The following is a 24,722-nucleotide window of genomic DNA, read 5'->3' as shown; positions in this document are numbered from 1 at the left end:
GAAAATTGGCCAGATTATTCCCTGCCAAATGACACTTCCAAAGAAATAGTTTTGAGCGAGAATGAACCAATCAGATTATACATTTATGTGGCCACTTGCAAATGCCCCTCTGAAAAATATTCAAAGCATTTTAATAGGTTATAAAGTCAGCCAAAATGGCCAAGATTTTAATCCAGCCTTTGTTGGTGAGCTGAGGTTGAAATTTTCATTTGGAGGACATAAACAGTACAGTTTCTTTCAACTGTTCAAAAAAGGGAAAATGTCTTCAGCATCGCCCGATGTTCAAGTTACTTAACCCTCAGGCAGCATCACAGACTGTTACATTGTGCATTGGGTTCATCAAGCATTGAACTATCTGTGATTCTAGCCAAGGGATGGAGATGATACGAATGTCCATGATTTGTTCCTTTTTTTTTTTTTTTTTAAGAACAAAGTGATTCCAGTTGAATAAGGAGATGAAAGGAATCAAATTTCAAATCTTTGCCAAATGGTGCTCTCTTCGGCTTACTTATTCTTGCAAGTTATATTGGTCATCACAGGAATAGAAAATATAGCCAAATTCTTAATTATTCTTGATCAATTTACATTAAACTTTGAGACTTTCTTCAAAACCCCCAAATAAGTCATTTCCATCAAGGCTCTGTGTCTAAACATGCCTTGGTTACATGGAAATTCTCATCAACACCATGAATTGAGCAGTGGTGTTTATATTTGTACCTTTTTTTTGAGTTGTATTTTATTTTTTTATATTTGTGCTTTTAGCAGGTGGTTTAGGAGGATCAACAACACATTACTTTTTTAAGCTTTTCCTCCTGAATTTCTCAACTATTTTTTCAGCCTGCTAGAAAGAAATGTGTGTATCTGCTTAGATTTACTTGGTAAATGCTTATTTGAGAGCAAAATTCATGATTTATACTGTACACCTCTATAGAAAGTTTTTATGCCAAGGTAACTTTTTCCAGTTAAAATTGCATTTCACAGTAGCATTAGGGTTTTTTTTTTATATATTAAAAAACAAACCCTTTTGAAATTGGCATCATGCCTTCAGTTCATTAAATTTATTATCATGTGTCGTTTTATTTTTTCCTGTATTCCATTTGTATTTCCCTAATGTCATTGTTTCATAATGGCACCTAAATTTTTTGGACACGTGTACATTTTGTATATTAGTCGTATAGAAATATATTTTTTACTTTCATAAGAAACATGTGCTGTCCTACTTTTCTTAAAGATATAGTCTTTTTGGTGGGCCTTTTGTCTTCCAAATTTTGCTAATGGTATGCATACAGAAAGAAATTTCTCTGCTCTTTGAAAAGCAAACATTGCAAACTTTGTGAATGGCAGCTAACATTTTGTCCCATCACGAAGCTTCTGCCATTCAGTTTCAGCTGTTTTTTTCAGAGGAGAAAGTAGGTCCAGTGTAGGCAGATATTATAACTTTCTAGAGAGACAAAGTATTTGTTTTAAAATTCTATTTATTTATTTATCTATGGCTGCGTTGGGTCTTCGTTGCTGCGTGTGGGCTTGCTCTAGTTGCTGTGAGCGGGGGCTACTCTTTGTTGCGGTGCATGGGCTTCTCATCGCAGTGGCTTCTCTTGTTGCAGAGCACAGGCTCTAGGCGCGTGGGCTTCAGTAGTTGTGGCACGCGGGCTCAGTAGTTGTGGCTCGTGGCCTCTAGAGCGCAGGCTCAGTAGTTGTGGTGCACGGGCTTAGTTGCTCCACAGCACGTGGGATCTTCCCGGACCAGGGCTCGAACCCATGTACCCTGCATTGGCAGGCGGATTCTTAACCACTGCGCCACAAGGGAAGCTCCTGTTTTAAAATTCTTTAGGACAAGAAACATATACCTGTAGACCCACTAGTTTTTGAACTCTGACTTAGGTTGTTGTATATATTAAGCAGAGAACTTCCCTGATGGTCCAGTGGCTAAGACTCCACACTCCCAGTGCAGGGGGCCCAGGTTCGATCCCTGGTCGGGAAACTAGATCTGTCTTGCTGCAACTAAAGGAGTCCGCATGCCACAACTGATCCCGCATGCTGCATAGGACATCCTGTGTGCCGCAACTAAGACCTGGCGCAGCCAAATAGATATTAAAAATAAATAAATAGAGAAATAAATATTAAGTACAGTGTCTATTTACATAGGAAGCACCAAAAACATGTTGCTTTATCACTACTGTTGGTTTTTACTTAAGTGAAACATTCCTGAGACTTTATTTATTCCAAAATTAATTTCCTTAGACTCTAAGTTAAAAGTAAAGAAGAATTAATCTTAAATTGCCTTTATTTTTTTATTTTTTTAAAGTTTTTTTTGATGTGGACCATATTTAAAGTCTTTATTGAATTTGTTACAATATTGCTTCTGTTTTTTGTTTTGATTTTTTGGCCATGAAGCATGTTGGATCTTAGCTCCCTGACCAGGGATTGAACCCGCACCCCCTGCATTGGAAGGTGAAGTCTTAACCACTGGACTGCCAGGGAAGTCCCTTAAATTGCCTTTAGAGAGAAGTGTTTTTTTTTTGGTTTTGTTTTCTAAATTATCCCTAGGCAGGAAGTTCCTTTAATTTTCTGAGAAAGAATATTTATTTTTCCTTTTAATTTGCATGTCTGTCATCAGATTTCATGCCAACATTATTTGTGTTAACTATTTAAGGATCCTTTTAAAAAAATCACTAACAGTTTTGTATTTTCCTAAGATGTTTTATAGATACTTTTACAAAAAGAAATGAGTCAAAAAGTAATCTATGATGTTGGCACCATTAAGAATTAAAATTATTTCTATGAAATTGAACTGTTTGACTCATTTATAAACATTTATTCAACACTACTATGTATTAGGCTTTTTCTGAGCAACAGGGTTATAGTGATAAATAACACTAAATTCCAGCTCTCATTGACCTTTTATCCAGGAGTGTAAATAGCTTTGTAATTTATTTATATGCTAGCAGTGATAGTGAAATATTTATTGAATGTGCACAGTGTGCTAGATATCATACTTGAACTGGGGTACAGTGATGAATAAGGTAGATCTATGAAATAAATGTTGGATTCAGCGTTCTAGGAATTAACTTTGCTTACCCTTAAAAGTGTATTTCGCAAAATGAGATGTTTGGATGACAGTAAGTATTGTGACCTTCTTAGTCTTCATCTTCACTTTCTGGATCTACACAAGCCTGTGAATTTATTGCCCCTGGATGCTACACACACACACACACACACACACGCACGCACGCACGCACGCACATTTTGGGTTTTATAGCTTGTTAGATTTCCCAAGTAGTATTGCTTGCCTTGAATTGTACTTCTCGTGTCTTTACTTTTAGGCGAAGTTAGAGAGTTAAGTAGGATTTTAATTGTTTTTTAAAAAAATTAAAGCCACGTAATGATTGTGACATTTAAATGTTTTCCTTTTCCCCCTTCCTTGTTTTTGTGGTGGTAGGTCATTCCTAGTGCACATAACAAGGCCAAAAAGATCACTAATAACGAGGACCAAGACACCCAAGAAAAAAAAGAAAAGGTAACCTAACCTCGCAAGCTTTTAAAAAATGTTTCTGGTTTCTTTTTGCATATCTGAGCTGCAATTAGTAAGTGTTTTTTTGATGAGTATCAGGATAGAAGTACTGTAGTTATAATATTTCCCTTCTGTGAACATGACTGATTCTGGCCTGGATGAAGGCCTAGTGGAGTATAGGTGTAAAAGTGTCATGACGCACCAGTAAGCCATCATCATCTTTCTCTGTCTTTCCTGTTCAGCTGGGCTGGTTGTCTGTCTATTCCCAGAAAGTTTCTCAGACTTTGATCTTGCTGCTCCCTCAGCCTGGAAGTCCATTTTCCACATTGCTCTTCCTTTTCATTCTCGAAGGAGCAGGTCAAAGGTCATCTCTCCTGAGAAAACGTTTCTTACTGTCAATCACAGTTAATCCTCCACTCCTGTTTCCCCACCTCTATTCTAGTAGAATTAGTTGATATAAAGTTTATCTTAGGGTATGGTGTCAGGTAGGATAGATTTTCATTTTTCCCCATAAAGCTAAATAATTATCCCACTCTTTTAAATAGGCCCTCCTTTGCACCACAACCTCTATCATATCTCAGGTTATCAGGGGAAGATTGTTTCTGAGCTTTCTCTTTGTTCCATTTGTTTATCACAGCACAAATGCTGCCCTGCCTAAATTATTAAAGTCTAATAATAAATCTTGTTTTCTAGTAGAGCAATCTCCTTTACATATTTCTTTTTCTTTAGAAGTGTATTACCTATTTGTGTCCTTTTTCTTTTCCACTTAATTTTATAATTAGCTTGTCAAATTCTACCAAAAAATCTCTTTGACAATTTTGACTGGAGTTGTGTCAGATCTATAAATTGTAAAGAATTTACATCTTTATGATATTGAGCCTTCTTAACCATTAACCTGGTATGTCTTTCTATTTATTAACTTCCTCTTTTATTTCTTACAATTAATTGTTATCATTTTCTTCAGAAAGGCATTGTAAATCTTTGGTTTATTCCTAGAAATCCTTATATTTTGTGTTGCTTTTAAATATTTTTAAATTGCATTTTCTGTTGCTAGTATGTAGATATGAAATTGAATTTTATATATCTTTTGACATCTTGTAACATTATTCTCTTATTCTTTTACAAAATAATCTGGTTCAGGACACTGGGAAAACCAAAATGCTAAAATAAAAAAGTTAAAATCTCTCATAAACCCACCACCTAAAGATAAACTTATTAAATATTTTATGTAGAAGCTTTTAGTGTCTTGGTGTATGTACTTCACATATACATATATATATATATATAATTTTTAATAAGAATATGAATCCCAAACTCTAGTACTATGTAGATTTTCATTTCTGAATTTTCTATATGGATAATAATAACCACTTTGGATAAAGGCAGTTTTCTTCTTCCCTTTCCAGTATTTTATCCCTTGCTTTATTATATCTGCTAACACCTCTGTGGTGTTTAATGGAGGTAATAAGAGCTAACATTCTTATTGTTTTACCTCCTGGTAGTTAGGAAATTGCTTTCAATATTTAACCATTAAATATGATGTGTGCTGTAAGTTTTTATAGATTATCCTTTGGTTATGGAAGTATTCCCTTTCATTCTTATTTTGCTAAGAATTTTTATCACGAATGGGATTGACATTGAATTTTATCAAATGTATTATCTACATTCACTGAAATAATTTGTATGTGATTTTTTTTCTCCTTGAATTCCTTAATGTGGTGAATTATATTAATAGATTCTGTAATGTTAAACCAATCTTAAATTAATTTGGTCATGATCTTTTTTGCCCGTTTGCTAGTATTATTCCTTTTAGAATTTTTACATCTGTGATTTTGAACAAGTTTGGCCTGGAATTTTCCGTTTATATACTATCCTGTCTGGTTTTGGTTATAGAAGACTACTAAAATGAATAGTAGGAGTACTTCTTCTTTTCAGTTCTCTGAGAGTTTGTGTAAGATACTGATTATCCATGCCTTACATGTTTGGTCAGATTAGCTTATGAAGCCATCAAGGGCCTGTGTTACTGAGCTATTCAGATTTTCTGTTCCTTTTAGAGTCAGTTGTGATTACTGACTCTTTTCTAGGAATATTGATATCACCTAATTTTTGCATTTGTTGGTATAAAGTTGTTTATTCTCTTAATGTGTATTATCTGTGTTCTCTTCAAAGTAGTTCTTTTTCATTATGAATATAGTTTATTTTTTATTAATCTTGAAAGTAATTTTTCATTTAATTCCTCATTTTGAAGAATTAAGTTTTGAGCTGTTAGTCTTCTCTGTTATATCTTTATTCTGCTTAATTAATTTTGTTCTCATTTTTATATTGTCTTATTTGGGTTTATTTCCTTCCCCCCACCTAATAATCTTTAGATAGTTGTAAAATTTATTAATTTTTAACCATTCTTTTTTTCTAAAATAGTCATTTCAGACCATAAATTTCCTTCTAAGGTCCTCTTTTTTTTTTTGGCCATACGCGGGCCTCTCACTGTTGTGGCCTCTCCCGTTGCAGAGCACAGGCTCCGGACGTGCAGGCTCTGTGGCCATGGCTCACGGGCCCAGCCGCTCCGCGGCATGTGGGATCTTCCCGGACCGGGGCACGAACCCGTGTCCCCTGCAACGGCAGATGGACTCTCAACCACTGCACCACCAGGGAAGCCCTCTTAATACTATTTTAAAAGCTGGCTGTCCTTGTTCTGAGCATTGTCTTTCACTTAGAATGATCTGGTCTGAGGAAAACGTTTGCTGAAAATTCATTTGCCTTTATTATTCTTCATTTAACTCACTTTTAAGTTTTTTCAAACAAGAATTAAAGAGACACCATGATCACATTTCTGAATTCTTTTGTTGCTTAACAAGTACTTTGTATTTGGCATCTTCTCTTCTTTCATCACTCTTGCATTTTATTGATTTTTGGATTTTCTATAAATGTACAAAGTACTGTTTTGGTTAGACATTATCTTAAATAAATTTGAGTGTGTGTTTTTCTTTATGGATCCCAAATATTGTTTTCTATTTTGGAGGAATTTATTACATGCCTGCTTTCTGTAATGGACCAGTCATTGTCCATTTACTGAAGTGTATCCTGCCATTAGTGGCTTTGTCCTATAAAGAATAATTGCTTTATTGAAATCCTGTAGCAAAACAAATCTTAATCTGGTTATTTTGGCTTTTGTGGAGTGCTTGTGTGTATCGGCTCCCATTCTTTCCAGCAGCTTGGATCTCTCCATAGTTGGGCATGTTTTATTTTTCCCAGCGTTCAAGAAAATGTCAACATTCTGTGAAGGTAATCTGATCATAAAGTCTACTTTAATTAAGCCTATTTGAACCAAATATTGATGTGCTGTATCATTTGGTGTGTAAATTTAAAGAATACTTATGCAGAAATACAAAAAATATTCATCATAAAGCTTTCTCTTTCTTTTTTAAAACATTAAAATGTGTGTTGACTCTTTATAAGTTGTAGATGAATACCTCTTTGGTTAGAAAATCTTGGTATTTCAAGTAGTTTTTAAAGAATGAAATCTGTACCTTCTACAGTTGAATAAAAAGTTTAAATAATTGTAGGATTAACACGTTAGGTAGTTTTTACATTTAGACTTAATTTTGAAATGTTTTTCATTTGAGTTATTTGGTCAGAAATAAAGAAAACTAAGCCTCAACAGTGTAAAGAAAGTACATATAATTGACTTTCTCACTGGAGAAAGGAACTCATTCTTCTGGGTAGGTTAACAGTCTTAAAAGCTGTGCCTTTGAATTCCTGTTTTCTGTATTGGTGTGTTTACATCACAGAGTCACTTTTACATAATAACGTAAACATAAGAGAATGAATTGTATTTATTTTACAATCCTAGTGATGTGATGGAAGTTGGATAGAGTAAAATATTTACAGATTATCTTTTTTATCCTGTTTGTCATTGAGGAGGAGGTTATACAAAGACAATTAACGCTTCTCTCAAATTTTGCATCTTCAGAGGCGAGGAACTGCTCCACCTCCAATGAAACTGCCGCCTCCTTATAAAGCTCCATCTGATGACAGTGATGAAACTGAAGAAGAATATGCATTTACCAACAGTGAGTTCCTTTTCATTATTTGGGGTGGATGCAGAATTTATTATATTATGCTTTAATGATTGTTGTAAATTGTCAAATACAGTGGTATAGCTTCTTAGAAAATGTGCATGAACATATCTTGCTGAAAAAGAAAGTTTACGTCTCCAAAACTTCTGTGACTTTATTTTCCTAAGTTTTTGTCTTTGACACTAATATAACAGAGTGAGTATCAAAGGCAGCTGGGTGGTAAACTTTTATGTACATTCCCTCCTAGTCTTCTATTTGGTTATGATTACACAAATGCTAAGAAGTCCTTGAAATTGGAGTTTGACCCATAGTAATAAGAGTTGAATGTAGATTTTAGGCCTTGATTACGTGCCCTACTCAAGTGGATGGTGATATTGCCAATGCAAAATTACAGAGGGCCAACGAAGTCATAATTTTTCCTTTAGATGTCATTTCATGACATCCTTTTACATTAGTTGTATCAAATATACATTCACACATATATTTAATGGAGGCTTTATTTAAAATAATTTACATATCTTTTATGTATGTAAAGTATATGTAGTTTAGATCTGATTGCTGTTGTGTGTGGAATTTATTTTGGGGATGATGAAAATGTTCTAAAATTAGATTGTGATGATGGTTGCACAATTTGTGGCTATACTGAAACCTACAGGATTATACATTTGAATGGGTGAATTTCATGGTTTTTGAAATTTACATATTTTAAAATAATATTTTTCTTTCTATAATATAGAAAAGGAGTCTGATACAGAAATTGAAAGAGTTAAAATTCTGGCTCCACTACTTCCTAATGTGTGACCTTAAGCATGCCCTCTTCTATGAAAATAATGGTACCTACTTCAAAGGGGTTGTGATGAAGATTAAAATAAGGCGATAAGGACTTTAGCCTGGCGTATTGTGAATCTTCAACAAGTATTATAAAGTTGACTATAACTTTATATTTTTCTAAATATAGTAATAGATAAATGAAATATAAAAATAAATATAACTATATAACAATTAAGTTGACTTTATAAAAACTTGGTTTGTACTTTGTGATTTTACAGAATGCTTTCTCATGCATTTTTATTTGTTCAACAATCTCTGTTGAAAACCAACTGCTTTTCACTAACAGTGCCAAGTGAGTCTTTTGTGAGATAAATTAAACATAGCTCCTTGTTTTCTCTGTGGGGTCACCAGCCTGGAAGGGAGGATACAAAGGCATGGAAACAAAATTTCATAAAGGTACTTGCAGTGCCTTGGTTCTCAACCTCTTTGGAAGAGCAACACGTGATGGATACGATTGATACATGTGTGTGTTTGTGTAATGTAATCCCTTGTTTTGATATAGTTATTAGGGCAGCTGCAGCAGAGTGGAAATAGCTTGTTGATTATTCATAATTTCTGGGATACTAGAATGCCTATATTTGCATGGTTGTTAGGAAACCTGGTTTAAGCATGTGACTAAGATTACATTCTAATCCTAGCTCTACCACTTAGTTGTGAATACATGGATAAGTTTCTTAACCTCTTCATGGCTCACACTTTCCTATCAATATGGAGGAGAGGGGATGTCTTATAATAATCTGCCTCACAGGATCGCTATGAGCATTAGAGGAGAAAGCATTTAAAGAACTTAGTATAAAGATTGTGATACCTAGTAAACACTCTGGTTTACCATGTGCCAGGTCTTCATATGTGTTAATAACTCTATCAACGTAATAACTTTGTGAGGTCTCTAAATGTACAAATAAAGAAACAGGCTCAGAGAAATTAAGGAATATGTCAAAAATTACACAGCTAATAAATAGTGGACATGGAGTTTAAATCCAGGCACTCTGACTCCAGAGTTGGTACTGTCTGTCATCTACTCTTCTCATTACTTAAAACATTACTATCCCAGAAATAGGAACAAAGTGACTTGGGGTTATCTAGTGAATATCACTTTGATACCATTAGATAAGCAGAGCAGTTCCCCGGAGTTCCAAGACCATGTGTTCATGTGTGTTCACAGCACACATTCACAGCGTTAGAGGGGTTCAGGAAGGACATTGATTTACACTGAAAGCTGATACAGTAAGTCCCCTACATACAAATGAGTTCCATTCTCAGAGCACATTCGTTAAGTCCAATTTGTTCGTTAAGTACAGCAAAGTTAGCCTAGGTACCCAACTAAAACAATCAGCTTATAAAGTACTGTACTGTAATAGGTTTATAATACTTTTCACACAAATAATACATAAAAAACAAACACAAAAAATAAACATTTTTAATCTTACAGTACAGTACCTTGAAAAGTACAGTAGTACAGTACAACAGCCGGCATACAGGGGCTGGCATCGAGTGAACAGGCAAGAAGAGTTACTGACTGGAGGAGGGAGAAGAGGTGGGAGATGGTAGAGCTGAAGGATCGTCAGCGATAGGAGACAGAGGGCAAGCTGCAATTTCACTCAGCCCTTATGTTGACGGCACAGGTTCTGGTTCCTTGCTGGATTCAATTCTATCTAACCTCTTGATTCAATTCTATCTAACCTCTTGAAAAAAGATCCAGTGATGTCTGGGTAGTAGCTCTTTTTTTCTCGTCATAGATGACACAGTAGCACTGGATTGCATTCTGAACAACTGTTGCAACCTTCGTGTACCATTCTACGTTCGGGTCCTGTGCATCAAAACTAACAGTGCCTCCTCAAATAAAGAAAATCTCCTTGCCATTTCCTGCGTCGTGAATCTCTTCGGTTCTTCAGTTACTTCTTCCTCTTGTCTCTCTTCATCCTTTCTCTGGGCCTCCAATTCCATCAGGTCTTCATTAGTAAACTCCTTGTGTTTCACAGCAAGGAATTCAAAGAAGTCGTCCTCTTACAGATCTAGTTTGAAATACAGATACTGTACTACTGTAGTCTATACAGTACCTTTCAGTAAAGTACACAAAAGCACAACCACTTGTGGAGGATGCACACACGTGACAGTGTACACAACACACGTGAACTAACTTACGTGATTGGACATGCAAATGCACGTTCACATCTTTGAAAGCTGGCAGCTTGAAGGTTCATATGTAGGGGACTTACTATATAGACTTCTAGTATCAAATTCATCTCCTAACTATGACATTTCACAAATTCTCCAGCAAATCTGGGCTGTGAATATGACTTCCCATTCATTTTGCTCCCTATTTTTTCCCTTCCCATTGAATTATCTGTTAACCTTCTCCAGAAGGGTTTGAACCGTATGGAGCTATGAGATGGTTCACATTTAAAATGTAGGTGAACCTAAAGCCTCTAGCTTTCCTGTATTTCTCCTGATATGGATCTGGTGAATTTTTCTTTGCTCCTAAACTCTTATTAAATGAATACTCCGCTCATCTTTCCAAAACTAAAAGCAAATTCGTTCACTGTTTTATCAGATTCTTATTGTCCCAAAACTAAGCATTTCTTTTTACAGTGGTGAAAGTATGATTACGTAACTTTCCTATGGTCCAGGACTAGGAAGTGGAAGGCTGGAATCCAAGCTGTAGGCCTACCGGGAAGTGATGATTATGTTAGAGAGATCACCGACGTGAGATACTCATGATTCTAAAGTGTAGTTTAATCTAACTTAGGTGAGCTTTGGCAAGTTACTCATTTACAAAGTTCATCTGGTCAAGAAATATTTATTGAGTGGGTATTTTAGGTGGGCAGACACTGTTTTAGGTGTTGGGAACAAGATCTCTCATTAACTTATATTCTAGAGGGGGAGAAAGCTTATAAACAATAAGATAGTTTAAATATTGATAAGTACTGTAAATAACTAAATAAAGCAAGGTAGTGTGAGAATAAATCCCTTGGAGGAGGCAACATTAAGTGGAATGGGTAAGGAAGGCCAAGCAAGGTAGGACCCAAGTGACAAGAAGGAACCACAGAGCTGACCTTTTTAGTCATCATATCGATCAGATTTTTTTTCAGACTGTGATCCACAGTAATATATATTTTATTTAACAACCGAATATAGATGTGCACGTACACACGGACACACACACTAACATGCGTATATAACTGAAACAAAAGTTTCATGAAATATAACTTACCTTTATAACATATGAAGAAATTATTCTTTTTCTATACTATTTTTTTTTTTGGCCGCACCACGTGGTTTGTCGGATCTTAGTTCCCTGACCAGGGGTTAGAACCTGGGCCCATGGCATTGAAAGCGCTGAGTCCTAACCACTGGACCACCAGGGAATTCCCTCTGTACTATTTTCTTTCACTTTTTAAAATGCTGTTTGCAACTCGTTTTTTTTCTTGATCGACTAATTAGTCACAACCTGCCGTATGAAAACCACAAATCTGTGGTTTTCAAACTTCAGTGTACCTCAGAAGCACCTGTTGAGCTTGTTCAAACACTGATTGCTGTCCCCTACCCCCAGTTTCTAAGTTCTTACATCTGGGAGCACCCAGTAATTTGCATTTCTAGGTGACGCTGATACTTCTGATTCAGGGCCGACCTTCTGAAAACTGCTGATCTGGATGGTATTAAACTCGGGAGCAGGTGAGGTAGAGAAGTGTGTGTAGACAGCAGCAAGAAGGGAACCCAGCACATGCCTAGCATAAGAGCATCCTAGCATCAGAATACTCTGAGGAGATTGTAGAATTAAGTAGTTTAAGAGAATGTGTTTCAAGAAAGGTTCTGTCACTGAACCTCAGTGGTCAACTGTGGAATGATTCCGAGAGGTTGGAGACAAAATAGTAACCGCTGAACTTAGCAACATGGGGTTGCTGAGAAAGAACAGAAAGAGGATACTTGGTAAAATAACCAAGGGAGTTATTGTTCAGGTTGTGAGAATTCAGTGTTACAGCCAATGCAGACATGCCTCCTTTTATTGTGATTCGCTTGATTGCCCTTCACAAATGATTGTGTCTCTTACTAATTGGTTTGTGGCAGCCCTGCATTGTCAGATGATAGTTAGCATTTTTTAGCAATAAAGTGTTTTTTAATTAAAGTATGTACATTGCTTTTTAGACATAATGCTATTGCTTACTTCGTAGATTGCGGTGTAGTGTAAACATAACTTTTATATGCATTGGGAAACCAAAAGATTGGTGTGACTCACTTTATTGCAGTGATCTGGAACTGAACACGTGACGTCTCCCACGTATACCCGTATAGACAGGGTGTTACATAACAGGCATTTATATTATAGATCACTCATCTTGCATAGTTGAACATATGACATTCTAGTGTCTAATTTCCATGAGAAGTCTTACAACCATCTTAATAATGAAAATTTCTTGAACTTTAATTAAGAATTATGAAACAGTTAAAAATTAAGAAACAATATCCACATAAATGCTTAGCTGTTGACCAAACTACTATTGTCAGACCTGCAGGATTTGTCAAAGGGAGATATCAGTGGTGCAGAACTTTTTACTTTATGGTATAGTCTTTAATACCTAAATTTAAAGCTTGATTGCCCTGTCAGAGGTTTAAGATCATTGAGTGCATGAAATGATCACTCAGTTCACTATCACATGGTGACTTTCTAATCTTTGTTTCTGGCCTTAAACTCACTCTGATATCCTGACCCAAATTTTCAGTTGGCTGTTGGAAAGATGCCATATCTTTCTTATCGTTCTTTCTACAATGGATCAACAAATGTAGATGAATCTTCTTTCCCAATCTCTTCTCATATTTGTAGTTTCCTTTGTATTTTTATTACCACAATTTTAGTAACTATATGGTAGTAGTTACTAAATTCTCCATAAATTCTCCCCAGATCTTTAAGTGCATTCTCAGAAGAGCCTTTGAAAGGAGATATCTCTTCTGCTGATTTCAGCTTCATGTCGCATTATTTGGAAAACCTTGCCCGACTCCTTCTTCTAATACTTATTCCTGTATTTTTCTTTCATCGTATTAACAAAATGTAATTATTTATATATTTATTAGATTAATCTGTCTCCCCCACCAAATCTCTAAGTTCCATGAGGCTAGTTACCCTCTGTTTTGGCCTGGCACATTATAGCAATTCAGTATTTGGGGCAAATTAATGAAAGAAGGTAGGTGACTCACATAGTTACATGGGGGTGCACTGAAAACCCGGGTGTGCTCCTGGTGCCTCGGAGGTACCCTTTCTCCTGAACTGTACCATCGCAGTTTCAGAGCATTCTGTCCAGAGCAGCTTGACATCTCTTTCTCAAATGCCACCCATTACTTTATCAAAAAGTTTCGATCCCCAGGGGGATTTGCCACAGTCTCCAGAAAGTCTTGCTTTGTTCACCTTCGATCCCAGAAGTTAAATACTTTTATGTCACTTGGGTGATTCTAACCTGTTGGCGTTCACTCTTTCAATTATGGTTTTAAACTGCAGGGAGCAGAAGGTTTGGAATGACTTTCTGTAACATAAGAGAGTGAAGCAATGAGAATCATACAATAGATATGTCTCTTTTTTTTTTTGCGGTATGCGGGCCTCTCACTGTTGTGGCCTCTCCCGCTGCGGAGCACAGGCTCCGGACGCGCGGGTTCCGGACGCGCAGGCTCAGCGGCCATGGCTCACGGGCCCAGCCGCTCCACGGCATGTGGAATCTTCCCAGACCGGGGCACGAACCCGTGTCCCCTGCATCGGCAGGCAGACTCTCAACCACTGCGCCACCAGGGAAGCCCAGACATGTCTCTTAATGTCTATTAAAAAAATCCTCGGAATTCAGAATATAATTGACTTATTTGACACCTGGCTTTTTAGTGCTGTAACAGAGATGTGAATGGAACCTCATGCGGACGGTCTCTTAAAGCCCTTTTTTTTATCCTTTAATTCCAGAATAGCATACTCTCCTGAGGTATTTTGTTTTTCCACCTTTTTTTTTTCCTCAATAAGGATCTGGTTTAATTATGACAGTGATACATCTTTATGGCATTTTGCTCAGATTCCTCCCTCCCCCCAATTATATGTCATAATATAATATTTGGTATAAGAAATATATTTGGGTTATGAAGCATAATAAAATTAGCCCATGAACCACACCATGCAGATAAAAATTAGATTACAGATACCTTGCATCTTTGTGTTTTACTTTAATTCTTTTTGTTTTTATTTCAGTTGTTTTTAAGGATAGGATACTAGCTAAGACCTTCTGAAATGTGATTTATTAGCAAATCGCTCAGAGTCACACTGTGTGTAAGTTTAGAGCTTTTTAAAAAACAGCAACTTTATTGAGATGTAATCCACATTACCATACATCTACTTAAAGTGTCCAATTCAGTAGCTTGTCGTATATTTAGAGTTGTTGAACCATCACCACTATCAGCCACCCCCCAAACCCTGCTCATTGGACGTCACTCTTCTTTACCGTATTTATTCAAAAATTCCTTACATTCATGTATAAAATACACAAACTCATATTTTAATTTTTTAAAAAGACTTCATAAATAATCTTCCTGTGTTCCCATGGAGTGGTCTGGGGAACCTGTCCCAAACCTCTCTTCCTCTTACAAAAAATGCCCCCAAAACTGCATTTAAATTTGGAAGAAGACAAAGCTGCCTGCTAGTCCCACTGTCCTCAAGAATCTAGCAGTGCAGTAAGATCACCTCTTCTTCCCAGCTCAAAAAACAAACAAAAAAACAAAACCAGAAAGAGAAAAACAATATTATTCACAGATAATACAGTTGTCAATCTCAAAAATTCAAAACCTAAAATAATCTTTTAGCAAGAGTAAGTCAGGCTATATATTAATTGTGCATATGAAAAAAATCTTCTAATCAGTATTATCTACTTAGGAAATGTGATAGAAATTTCCTAATAGAAATAACAGAGAAACTTTTTAAAAACCCAGTAATAATACAATTAGAAATGCAAATCATGGCAATGACCCATAACTTTTGAGTCATTTACTGTTTGGCAATGTGATAAAAGCTATAAACCTACCCTCAAGAAATATGTATGCAGATACACAGAAACATTGTCACCCACAACCCCTCCTCGCCCCCCCCCCCCCCGCCGCCCCGCACACACAATTTTAAATAGGCATCATTTTGCCTATTTAGTGCAAGTCCTAAAGCCCATTTAAGGTAATTCGAATCTAAATCCTAAGAGTGTATAGGCATTTTTCTTAAATATGAGAATTTCATTGAACACTGATTTGGAAATGAAATGCTAGTCAATTTTGGAAAAGAAAAATATTGAGAGGAGGGGGACACATACTTCCCTAGTATCTGAATATATTCTAAACTGGTGTTTTTCAAACTCAATCTGGAGCTTTTAGAAATGAGTGGGAGAGTTTTGACCTGTCTGAAACAGGTTTTCTCAACGTTGATTACTGACATTTTAACCTTTAATTCTTTGCTGTGGGGGACTGACCCTTGCCTTGTAGGATGTTTAACAGCATCCTTGATCTCTACTCACTAGACGCTAGTAGCCTCTTCCTCCCACCCCAGTTGTGACAACCAAAAATGCCTTCACACATTGCCAAGTGTCCCCTGGTCTAAATGGATGGGATATTCTACTGTTATTTATTAGTTGAGGTGCCAAGGGCACTGCATTGTATGGGATAATCTTGTACAGTAAAGAATTCTCCTGCTCAGAGTACCAGTAGCACTTCAGATTAGAAATATTCTTTAAAACTACAGTAATTAAATCAGTTTAGTATTTGCATTTGAAATAATCCTGAAATAGACCCAGGTGTCTTATAGAAAGTCTAAGATTTTAAAAAATATACTCTTGGTACAGGGAAAGGGTTTCCATATTATTATAATAACACTGTAAAAGAAAATAGTAAGCTGGCTTATATAAAAATTAAAATATATACACCCATATTTTTGTATACATATATATTCAGAGGACAATAGAACAACAATAGAAATAGAAAATAATAGAAACAATAGAACAACAATAGAAAAACAACAGAAAAACAAGCAAATATCAACCATTGTGTAATAGATTTGAGCAACAAGTACAAAAAGTGTTCAGCCTCACTAACAATGAGGGATATGAAAATTAATAAAAAATCAGATTTTTTATCCCATCAAATTACTTAAGATTTTAAAAATTACTGTTGCTCATTGTTGGAGAGGTTGTAGAAAAAAGGAGTTCTTTTATACTGTTGATAGGAATTTGAATTCATGTTATCTCTTTCTCGAGACTCATTTGGCGGCACATATAAAAAATTTAAATGTGCATATTCTTTGAATAATCTAACTTCCAGTGATATATCTTAAGGAATTTGTTGCCCATGTGAATGTGTGTCTGTGTGTACATATACCTACAAAGAAGTTTGCTGCTGCAATTTTCACTAGTAGCAATTAGATCAGTACATGTTATATGAAATTAATACATACTATAAAATCTCTAAGCATTTCTAGCCATTTGACCTGGAACAAGTTGCATATCTTTCCCTTAGTTTCCTCATTCGTAAGATGGGGATGATAATAGTACTCCTTTCACTGGGTGCTTGTGAGAGACTGGAAGAAATGATGTATATAACATGCTTATATGGGAAGTGACACATACATAGGAGATACTCCAGAATGTTAGCTGCTACCTTTTATTATTATCAATACAACATTCTTCAGTGTTTGCCAAATATTGCCATTACAGAATGAAATTCTGGCATAAGTATATATTAAAAATTTTATCCAGAAGTTTTTATAATTTTTTTTAATTTTAGAAATCAGTCTTTTGAAGTTTAACATTATTATGTCTGAACATTACTTTATTAACACTGTCTACTACTGACGGTTCCTTGATCATTGTTGACCATTGTGACATGTTATACTTTCACTTTCAATGGAGGTCATTAGAAGAGAAAGATATTTTGGAGTACTTCATTTTTCTTTGATACTTTTTGTCATCTTATTCTTTATTTTCCCTGGACCAAAGGTGGAATTATCATAGAAGGATTTATTTCTGATGTTGTAATTTTTCCTTCCCATGGAATTTCAGTGTGGTGAGGTTGGCATTTTACTTTCATTTCATTCCTCACAGTGTGGGAAGAATACACAGGAGAAATTTTTGAGAAAAATTCATGGTCCAAAATGAATGAATATAACAAAACAGAAACAGACTCACAGATATAGACAACAAACTAGTGGTTCCCAGTGGGGAGAGGAAAGATAAGGGTAGGGTATTAAGAGGTACAAACTAATAGATATAAAATAAATAAGCTGTTACAAGGATATACTGTACAGCACAGGAAATATAGCCAGTATTTTTATTAACTTTAAGTAGAGTATAATCTATAAGAATATTGAATCACTATGTTGTACACCTGAAACTAATAGAATATTGTAAATCAACTATACTTCAATAAATTTTTTTTAAAATTCATGGTCAAATAGAATTTAAAAACTAAAAATACAACTTTTATTTATTTATTTTTAAAATAAATTTATTTATTTATTTTTGGCTGCATTGGGTCTTTCGTTGCTGCGTGCGGACTTTCTCTAGTTGCGGCGATCAGGGGCTACTCTTCCTTGAGGTGCGCGAGCTTCTCATTGCGGAGGCTTTTCTTGTTGCGGAGCATGGGCTCTAGGCACGCGGGCTTCAGTAGTTGTCACACATGGGCTCAGTAGTTGTGGCTCTCGAGCTCTAGAGTGCAGGCTCAGTAGTTGTGGTGCACGGGCTTAGTTGCTCCGCGGCATGTGGGATCTTCCTGGACCAGGGATTGAATCCGTGTCCTCTGCATTGGCAGGCAGATTCTTAACCAGTGTGCCACCAGGGAAGTCCCTAAAAATACAGTTTTAAAGGTTACTTTGTTTAATATGAGTGCTAGTTTGCTGAACAATCCTACAAAGTTTATGACATAATTTAATCTCATGCTTTGTAGTATTTAAATATTTTAAAAATCAACAATATCAACATTTGTTGATTCACAAAGGTTATAATCTTTGTAGAGGTAATGCTCAATATTCATATAACTGTCAATATATTTTTCTACTTAACCTTTTAAAAAATTCAATAATTTTAATACAAAAATCAGCTTTTATCCTTATCTTTATTTGTGGTATTTTACTCTTGTAATAGTAAACAAACATTTATACTTTGGTAAGCTGATAAAATTTCAACATGTCAAGCATATAAAGAAATTTTTCATTCCAACTTACATCAAGAATGTGAACCTAGCATTTCTATTCTAGTGAATAGCCTTGTTTGAATCACTGCCATTAATACATAGTTTTTTATTGTTAATCCATGTTGCCCCAGGATTATTGATCTATCACTGGTTCAGAGGTGCCTGAATGATACCCAAGTGTCTCTCAGATCTTTGGCCTTCTGGAAGCAAAGCCAAATCGCAGATTTCAGTCAAATTCTAAGGCCAAAGCTGAACTTTATAGAATCCCTAGTATTTTTTCATCGAAAAAAGTCCAGAGCATGCAGGCCAAACTGCTTCGAGAGGGGAGTTTTGAGAAGAAGCTTCTACTATTTATTTGATCCACTTGAATTTTGTATAACAAAATATGTTTATTTGGAAGAAAAAAAGCATTTTGTCTTACAGCTCAGTAATAAGAAAACAAGCAACCCAATTTTTAAAAATGGGCAAAACTTGAAATGACATTTCACCAAAGAAGATATATAAATGGCTAATAAGCACTCGAAAAGGTGCTCAGCATCATTAATTTATTAGGGAAATGCAAGTTAAGCCACTACACATCCACCAGAAGGATTTTAGTTAAAAAAAACAGACATACAGCTAGAACCCTCATACACTGCTGGTGGAAATGTAAATTGATACAGCCACTTTGGAAAATGGTTTGACACTTTCTTAAAAAGTTGAACATAAGTTTACCATAGAACCCAGCAATTCTACTTCCAGGTATACACCTAAGAGAAATGAAAACCTATGTCCACGCAAAGACTCCTACATGAATGTTCACAGCAACATCATTCATAGAAGCCAAGAACTGCAAATCGCCAAATGTCCGTCAACTGGTGAATGGAGAAACAAAATGTTGTATATCCATACCGTGGAATATACTCTTCAGTAATAAAAAGGAGCAAAATACTGATACATGCTCATTATCCTAAGTAAAGGAAGCCTGATGCAGAAGACTACATACTATATGATTACATTTCTATAAAATAAACAAATTTTTAGGACAGAAAGCAGGCCAGTGGTTGCCTAGAGTTTGAGTTGTGTTTGGGCTTGAAGGAATTTTTTAGTAGAATGTTCTGAAACTGGATTGTGGTGATGGTTGCACAGCTCTATAAGTTTACTAAAAACATTGAATTGTGTGCTTGAGTGAATTTTATGTTGTGTAAATTATACTAAATAAAGCCGTTAAAATTATTTCAAAGTTAAGCATCATCTTATACTAAAGAACCACGTCTGTAAAGGATAGTTAAAACTTAGTAATTATAAAAAGGTCTCTGTTAAAGGAAGAGGGCAAACAAATAGCAAATTACTATAAAGAAGGGAGCAGAGGTATCTTAATCAGTGGGTTCCTTGATGGTGATGGCGTTTAAGAACCATCAAGTTCAACTGGTCTAACTAATTTTACAGTCCAGAATCCTAAGACCCAGAGCAATTAATTTGCCCCGGGTCACAGAATTAGTTATTGTTGAGGTCAGTACTGGAATCTAGGTCTTATTTCCGGGCCACATTTAGGCTCTCCCTTCAGTGCCTTCCTATGTGCACCATGCTAATTTTTAAAATTATTTATTTATTTGTTATTATTATTTTGGCTGTGCTGGGTCTTCATTGCTGTGCGCGGGCTTTCTCTAGCTGCGGCGAGCAGCGGCTACTCTTTGCTGTGGTGTGTGGGCTTCTCATTGCGGTGGCTTCTCTTGTTGCAGAGCACAGGCTTTAGGCACGTGGGCTTCAGTAGTTGTGGCTCGTGGGTTCTAGAGCGCGGGCTCAGTAGTTGTGGCGCATGGACTTAGTTGCTCTGCGGCATGTGGCATCTTCCTGGACCAAGGCTCGAACCCACGTCCCCTGCATTGGTAGGCAGATTCTTAACCGCTGTGCCACCAGGGAAGTCCCCATGCTAATTTTTAACATGAAGTATACTCATGATTAATGAAGATTTGTTGATCAACTAGTCATTCTTTCTGTTTAAAAAAATTTTTTTGTTTGTTTCCTTGTGGGCTCTGTAGTTGATCTCTACCTGGCCTATAGATGTCACTACAGTCAACAGCAGTTAATACCAAGGATTTAAAGAATGTTAAGAATACTCACCTCATAAGCAAACAGCGTTCATTAGTGGCTTCTAGTGGTCTTTCCATGTTCATTTTACTGCTAAATATATGAATGTATTTGCTCTCTCTTTTTTTTTTGACACTGCAAAGTAGGATGGGAACGATTAAGACATAAAAGCTAAAATTTAATTTTTCTGTTTTCTATAAATTATTTTTCTCATTTCCTATAATTAATTATCCTTTTCTGGACCCTCCTCTTTATAATTAAGTAAAATAAGTAGAATTCTTATTCTAGCCCCATAATTGGAGACTGGTGAATACTGCTTTCTATTTCAGTTGATTTTTTATTCTGAAAACTTCTGAAGCTTCAGTCCTTGAAATAATTTGGATGCATTTATGGGAACTATAATTAAAGAAATGTATTGTTTTAAGATCTCTTGAAAACCATTTAAATTATGTTCAGGTGTTCTTGACCTTATATTACCCATCCATTTATTTAATCAGTGATCAGATAGATGACTTCTTATTCCACATTTTACAAAGAAAGGTCAGAAGATACTGTAGTGATTGATAGAAAGGTAATCCTGAAGCAATTGCGGTTGGTTATATGATTATATTAAGGTCTGCTGGAGTTGGGGTGGGACAGGCGATGCAGTGTAGCATTTTAAGTGAAGTTGAAGAAACCTCAACCATTTCTCTAGTGATTTCTCTGAAGCTTCTGGGTTTTTTTTTTCCCCCATAATTTTTTTTTTTCCTCAGAAAGCTAACTTGAAGACTTGACTGCTTAAATAGAATCTTTACTGCACGTTTAGAATGTTACTGAGACACAAATGAATCTCGCTAGGGGATATGCGTGTTCAATGTGGTTCAACAGTTTCTTTGTTATAAAAATGATTCGGTGCTGTGAGCAATAGGAGAAAGTTGATGACCGACTCTTCCCTTCACTTCAGAAAGGCTAAATCGACTGCTGTTTCCTTTTAATCTGCATTAGAAAGATGCAACTAATGTGAAGAACTATTTCTCAGCAGGAAAACCGGGTCATTAAAATGATATTAATTGAAGCTGGCCACAAAATAAATGGTTGCGTTTATATTGCCTCCTGCTCTGGAATAGAGCTATCATCCTGATGCGAACAGGGTAACCGAGTGCCACAGTCGACAGCGTGAAGCATCCGAGGGTCAGATGTTGGAAACCCGGGATTTTGCTTCTCCCGGCAGCCTTTCCTAGGCAGCTCACCTGCTTGACAGATGTGACTGTTAGCTTGAGGGGTAGCTGGAAATTAGCTTAATTGATTGCTTCTCGTGATAGAAATAGACTGACAACTTGCCCTGAAGGAGAATAAAATCTGAGGGGGAAAAGAAAATAGGCCCAAGGTCGACAGAAGAGAGAGCACAGAGTCCGTGGTGAGGATTTGAGCTGCTTCCAGCACTGAATGTTTATCAGGAATGCAGATACCCTGAAGGGAACACGGGTGCAGCAATGGTCCAAGGGGGTTTCCCAGGTAAGAGATCTGTGCCTCTGTGATCTGGGGTCTTTTGGAATGCAGTCTTCAGCCGTTTTGGTGTTGATGCAGAATGTTGTTTTAAAGGTTTGAACAACCGCAAGCTAAGGCATTTATCTTCAGTCAGAGAGTGAGGGTACATATGCATGTGCAAAGCAATTGTCTATTAGAAACAAACCTTTAAAAATTTCCTTTCATGTGTGTTGTAACTGGAATCGTCCCTATAATGTTTTTGAAAAGTGGAACAATTTGTCAGACTGTCAGGAATATACTAGTAGTTTCAGTGCCAAAATTCTTAACACTGTGTTCATGCAGTATCCTCTCAGAATTGTAACTGAGAAGTAGATCTTGTGGACATTAATTATTGTTGTTGTTATTTGTGACTTCACCATAATCAGAGGGGATGCTTTACATTAGAACAAGGTTATTCTGATTAATTTTTAAAAAGCTGATCATTCAGCATTTTGTTATAGATAAAAGCAAAATATCATTAAGAAATCCCAGTAGTAAACAGAAGGCTGCTTTTTCTTAATTGTAAGCTAGCACCTTAAATAAGTATTATTTGCTAATTGTGATTGAGGTCCCATTCATCGAAACGTACAAATTCAAATTCATAGGGGTGGGGGCTTAGCACTTGGAAGTATTATCAGGAACTTCCTTGTTAGCATATGGTTCTTGGAGTCATTGCTAGGTTGGTAATATAATTACATGCAGTAACATGCTCTCTTTAGTGTATGCTTTTGTCCTGACTTTTGAAAATTAATTTATTAATATCAGAGCTCCTTTTTTTATCCAAGTAAGATATGGACTGTTTAGACATAATAGGGGTCTTCTTGTCTAAGCATTTATCGCCTAAGGGAGGCAGTTGTAAACTCAAAACATTAGACATTACATTGTAGCCTTTTTCTTTTCAGCAGTGCACACGCAAATTAGGTTATTTCTACTGCAACAGCAGGATACGTGCTATATTCCTGATGTAAGCTAGCAAGCCTTATTCCTGGCTATGCTGTCAGAATAACTGAGCCATAACTTTTCTTTTGTCTAAAATATAATTTAGTGTTGAAGTCCTGAGCTATTTAGTATCCAATTTTGTGATTTTGGTTTAGAGGAAAGGTTATAGCTCTTAAATGGATGCGTCACAGATTCCTTGTAGTGACAACTGTCCATAGTGTGTTTCTTCCCATTCTGTAGTTGGAATTCCTTTCAAGTATCTAAATGTCATCTTTTTAATACTATTTCTCAAACTTGTATTGACAAGGCAGCTGTAGGAATGATCCTGAATATCTGTGGACCCTCCCTGCTTTTCATCAGAGTCCCTAGAGCAGTTTGTTCATTTTCCTTTTGTTTTAGGATGTTTCTTTATTTTATTTTTTTTAAATTTTTATTTTATATTGGAGTACAGTTGATTTACAATGTTGTGTTAATTTCAGGTATACAGCAAAGTGATTCAGTTATACATATACATATATCTGTTCCTTTTCAAATTTTTTTCCCATTTAGGTTATTATGGAATATTGAGTAGAGTTCCCTGTGCTATGCAGTAGGTCCTTGTTGATGATCTATTTTATATATAGTAGTGTGTATATGTTAATCCCAAACTCTTATTTCTCCAGATTGAAAATACATGAGTGCTTTAGTTTTCTCAGTGTAACCTGCTATCCCTGATAGTTTCCTTAATTTCTATCTCATCATTGTGAAGTTGCCACTGTCCAGGCTTCATAAACCCCAGTAGAACCCTCGGGATTCCCCACAGTGGGTTTTCCAGAAATCGAATAGAGTACATCTAGTCAGTAGGAATTTCTGTGTCTTTTGCATTTTATTCAAAAAATATATAACTCAATTTTTAAAGAATGTTATTCACTATAAATATGTCTTATAAATAGACATATGTTTGTGTTATATGTGTTACTTTTCCAGGGTTCCTGCCCAGGATTAACTGTTCTTGATTTTCATAATAAATATATTCAGCATTTATTAAAGGTTCCTATTTCTGTATACACTTTTAACTCCAAAGTATTTTACTGCTTTGTAATAGTCTTTATATTACTTTCACTGCTCAGCATTCAGTTAATTTCAAAAGCATCTTTCTATTTCATGTCTCTTTTGACATGTTCTACAAAAAGTTATACCTCGGATGATAAATAAAGGATGAGGCCTCAGTCTGTAGAGAATTTACTTTTTCTTTTGTACTTACGTAGAAACGTTATTTTAAATGGGTTTGTGCTGCTTTGATATCAGTGGTTTCATGTTGCTTTAAAATATTTCAAGTTTGTATATATGAATTTAGGTTATATACTCATCCTTTTAATCGATCCAGTGTTGAACAAAGAAAGTATTATACTTTTAATTAGAGAGAGAGTGTGTCAAAAATTAAGTAGTATTTAAAGTTATTTCCTTGAGAGACTGCCTCTGTTTTGGTGAATATAATGGGGAGGGAAGCTAAGAAATATTACTCTTAGGTTTCTATTATATTCTCTTTAGATAGTTATGTTATGTGTGTTTTTTTTTATGTCACATTTATCTCTTTTCCTTTACATTTACGATATGTCAAGACT

The 24,722-nt window shown here is 35.8% G+C and overlaps 1 protein-coding gene across 1 annotated transcript in view; it reads left to right on the top strand.

Moving 5' to 3' along the window:
* The window catches only part of PATJ (PATJ crumbs cell polarity complex component), a 359,191-nt gene that overhangs the window by 151,401 nt on the left and 183,068 nt on the right, over window positions 1–24,722 (top strand). Inside the window, exons 26-27 of the mRNA XM_030870355.3 lie at window positions 3,440–3,517; window positions 7,482–7,581. Of these exons, the coding sequence (XP_030726215.2) occupies window positions 3,440–3,517; window positions 7,482–7,581 (178 nt within the window). The remainder of the gene's footprint in view (window positions 1–3,439; window positions 3,518–7,481; window positions 7,582–24,722) is intronic.

This window comes from Globicephala melas, chromosome 1, assembly GCF_963455315.2.
Source record: "Globicephala melas chromosome 1, mGloMel1.2, whole genome shotgun sequence".
NCBI classification, from domain to species: domain Eukaryota; kingdom Metazoa; phylum Chordata; class Mammalia; order Artiodactyla; family Delphinidae; genus Globicephala; species Globicephala melas.
This window is presented reverse-complemented; position numbering and strand designations above follow the sequence as displayed.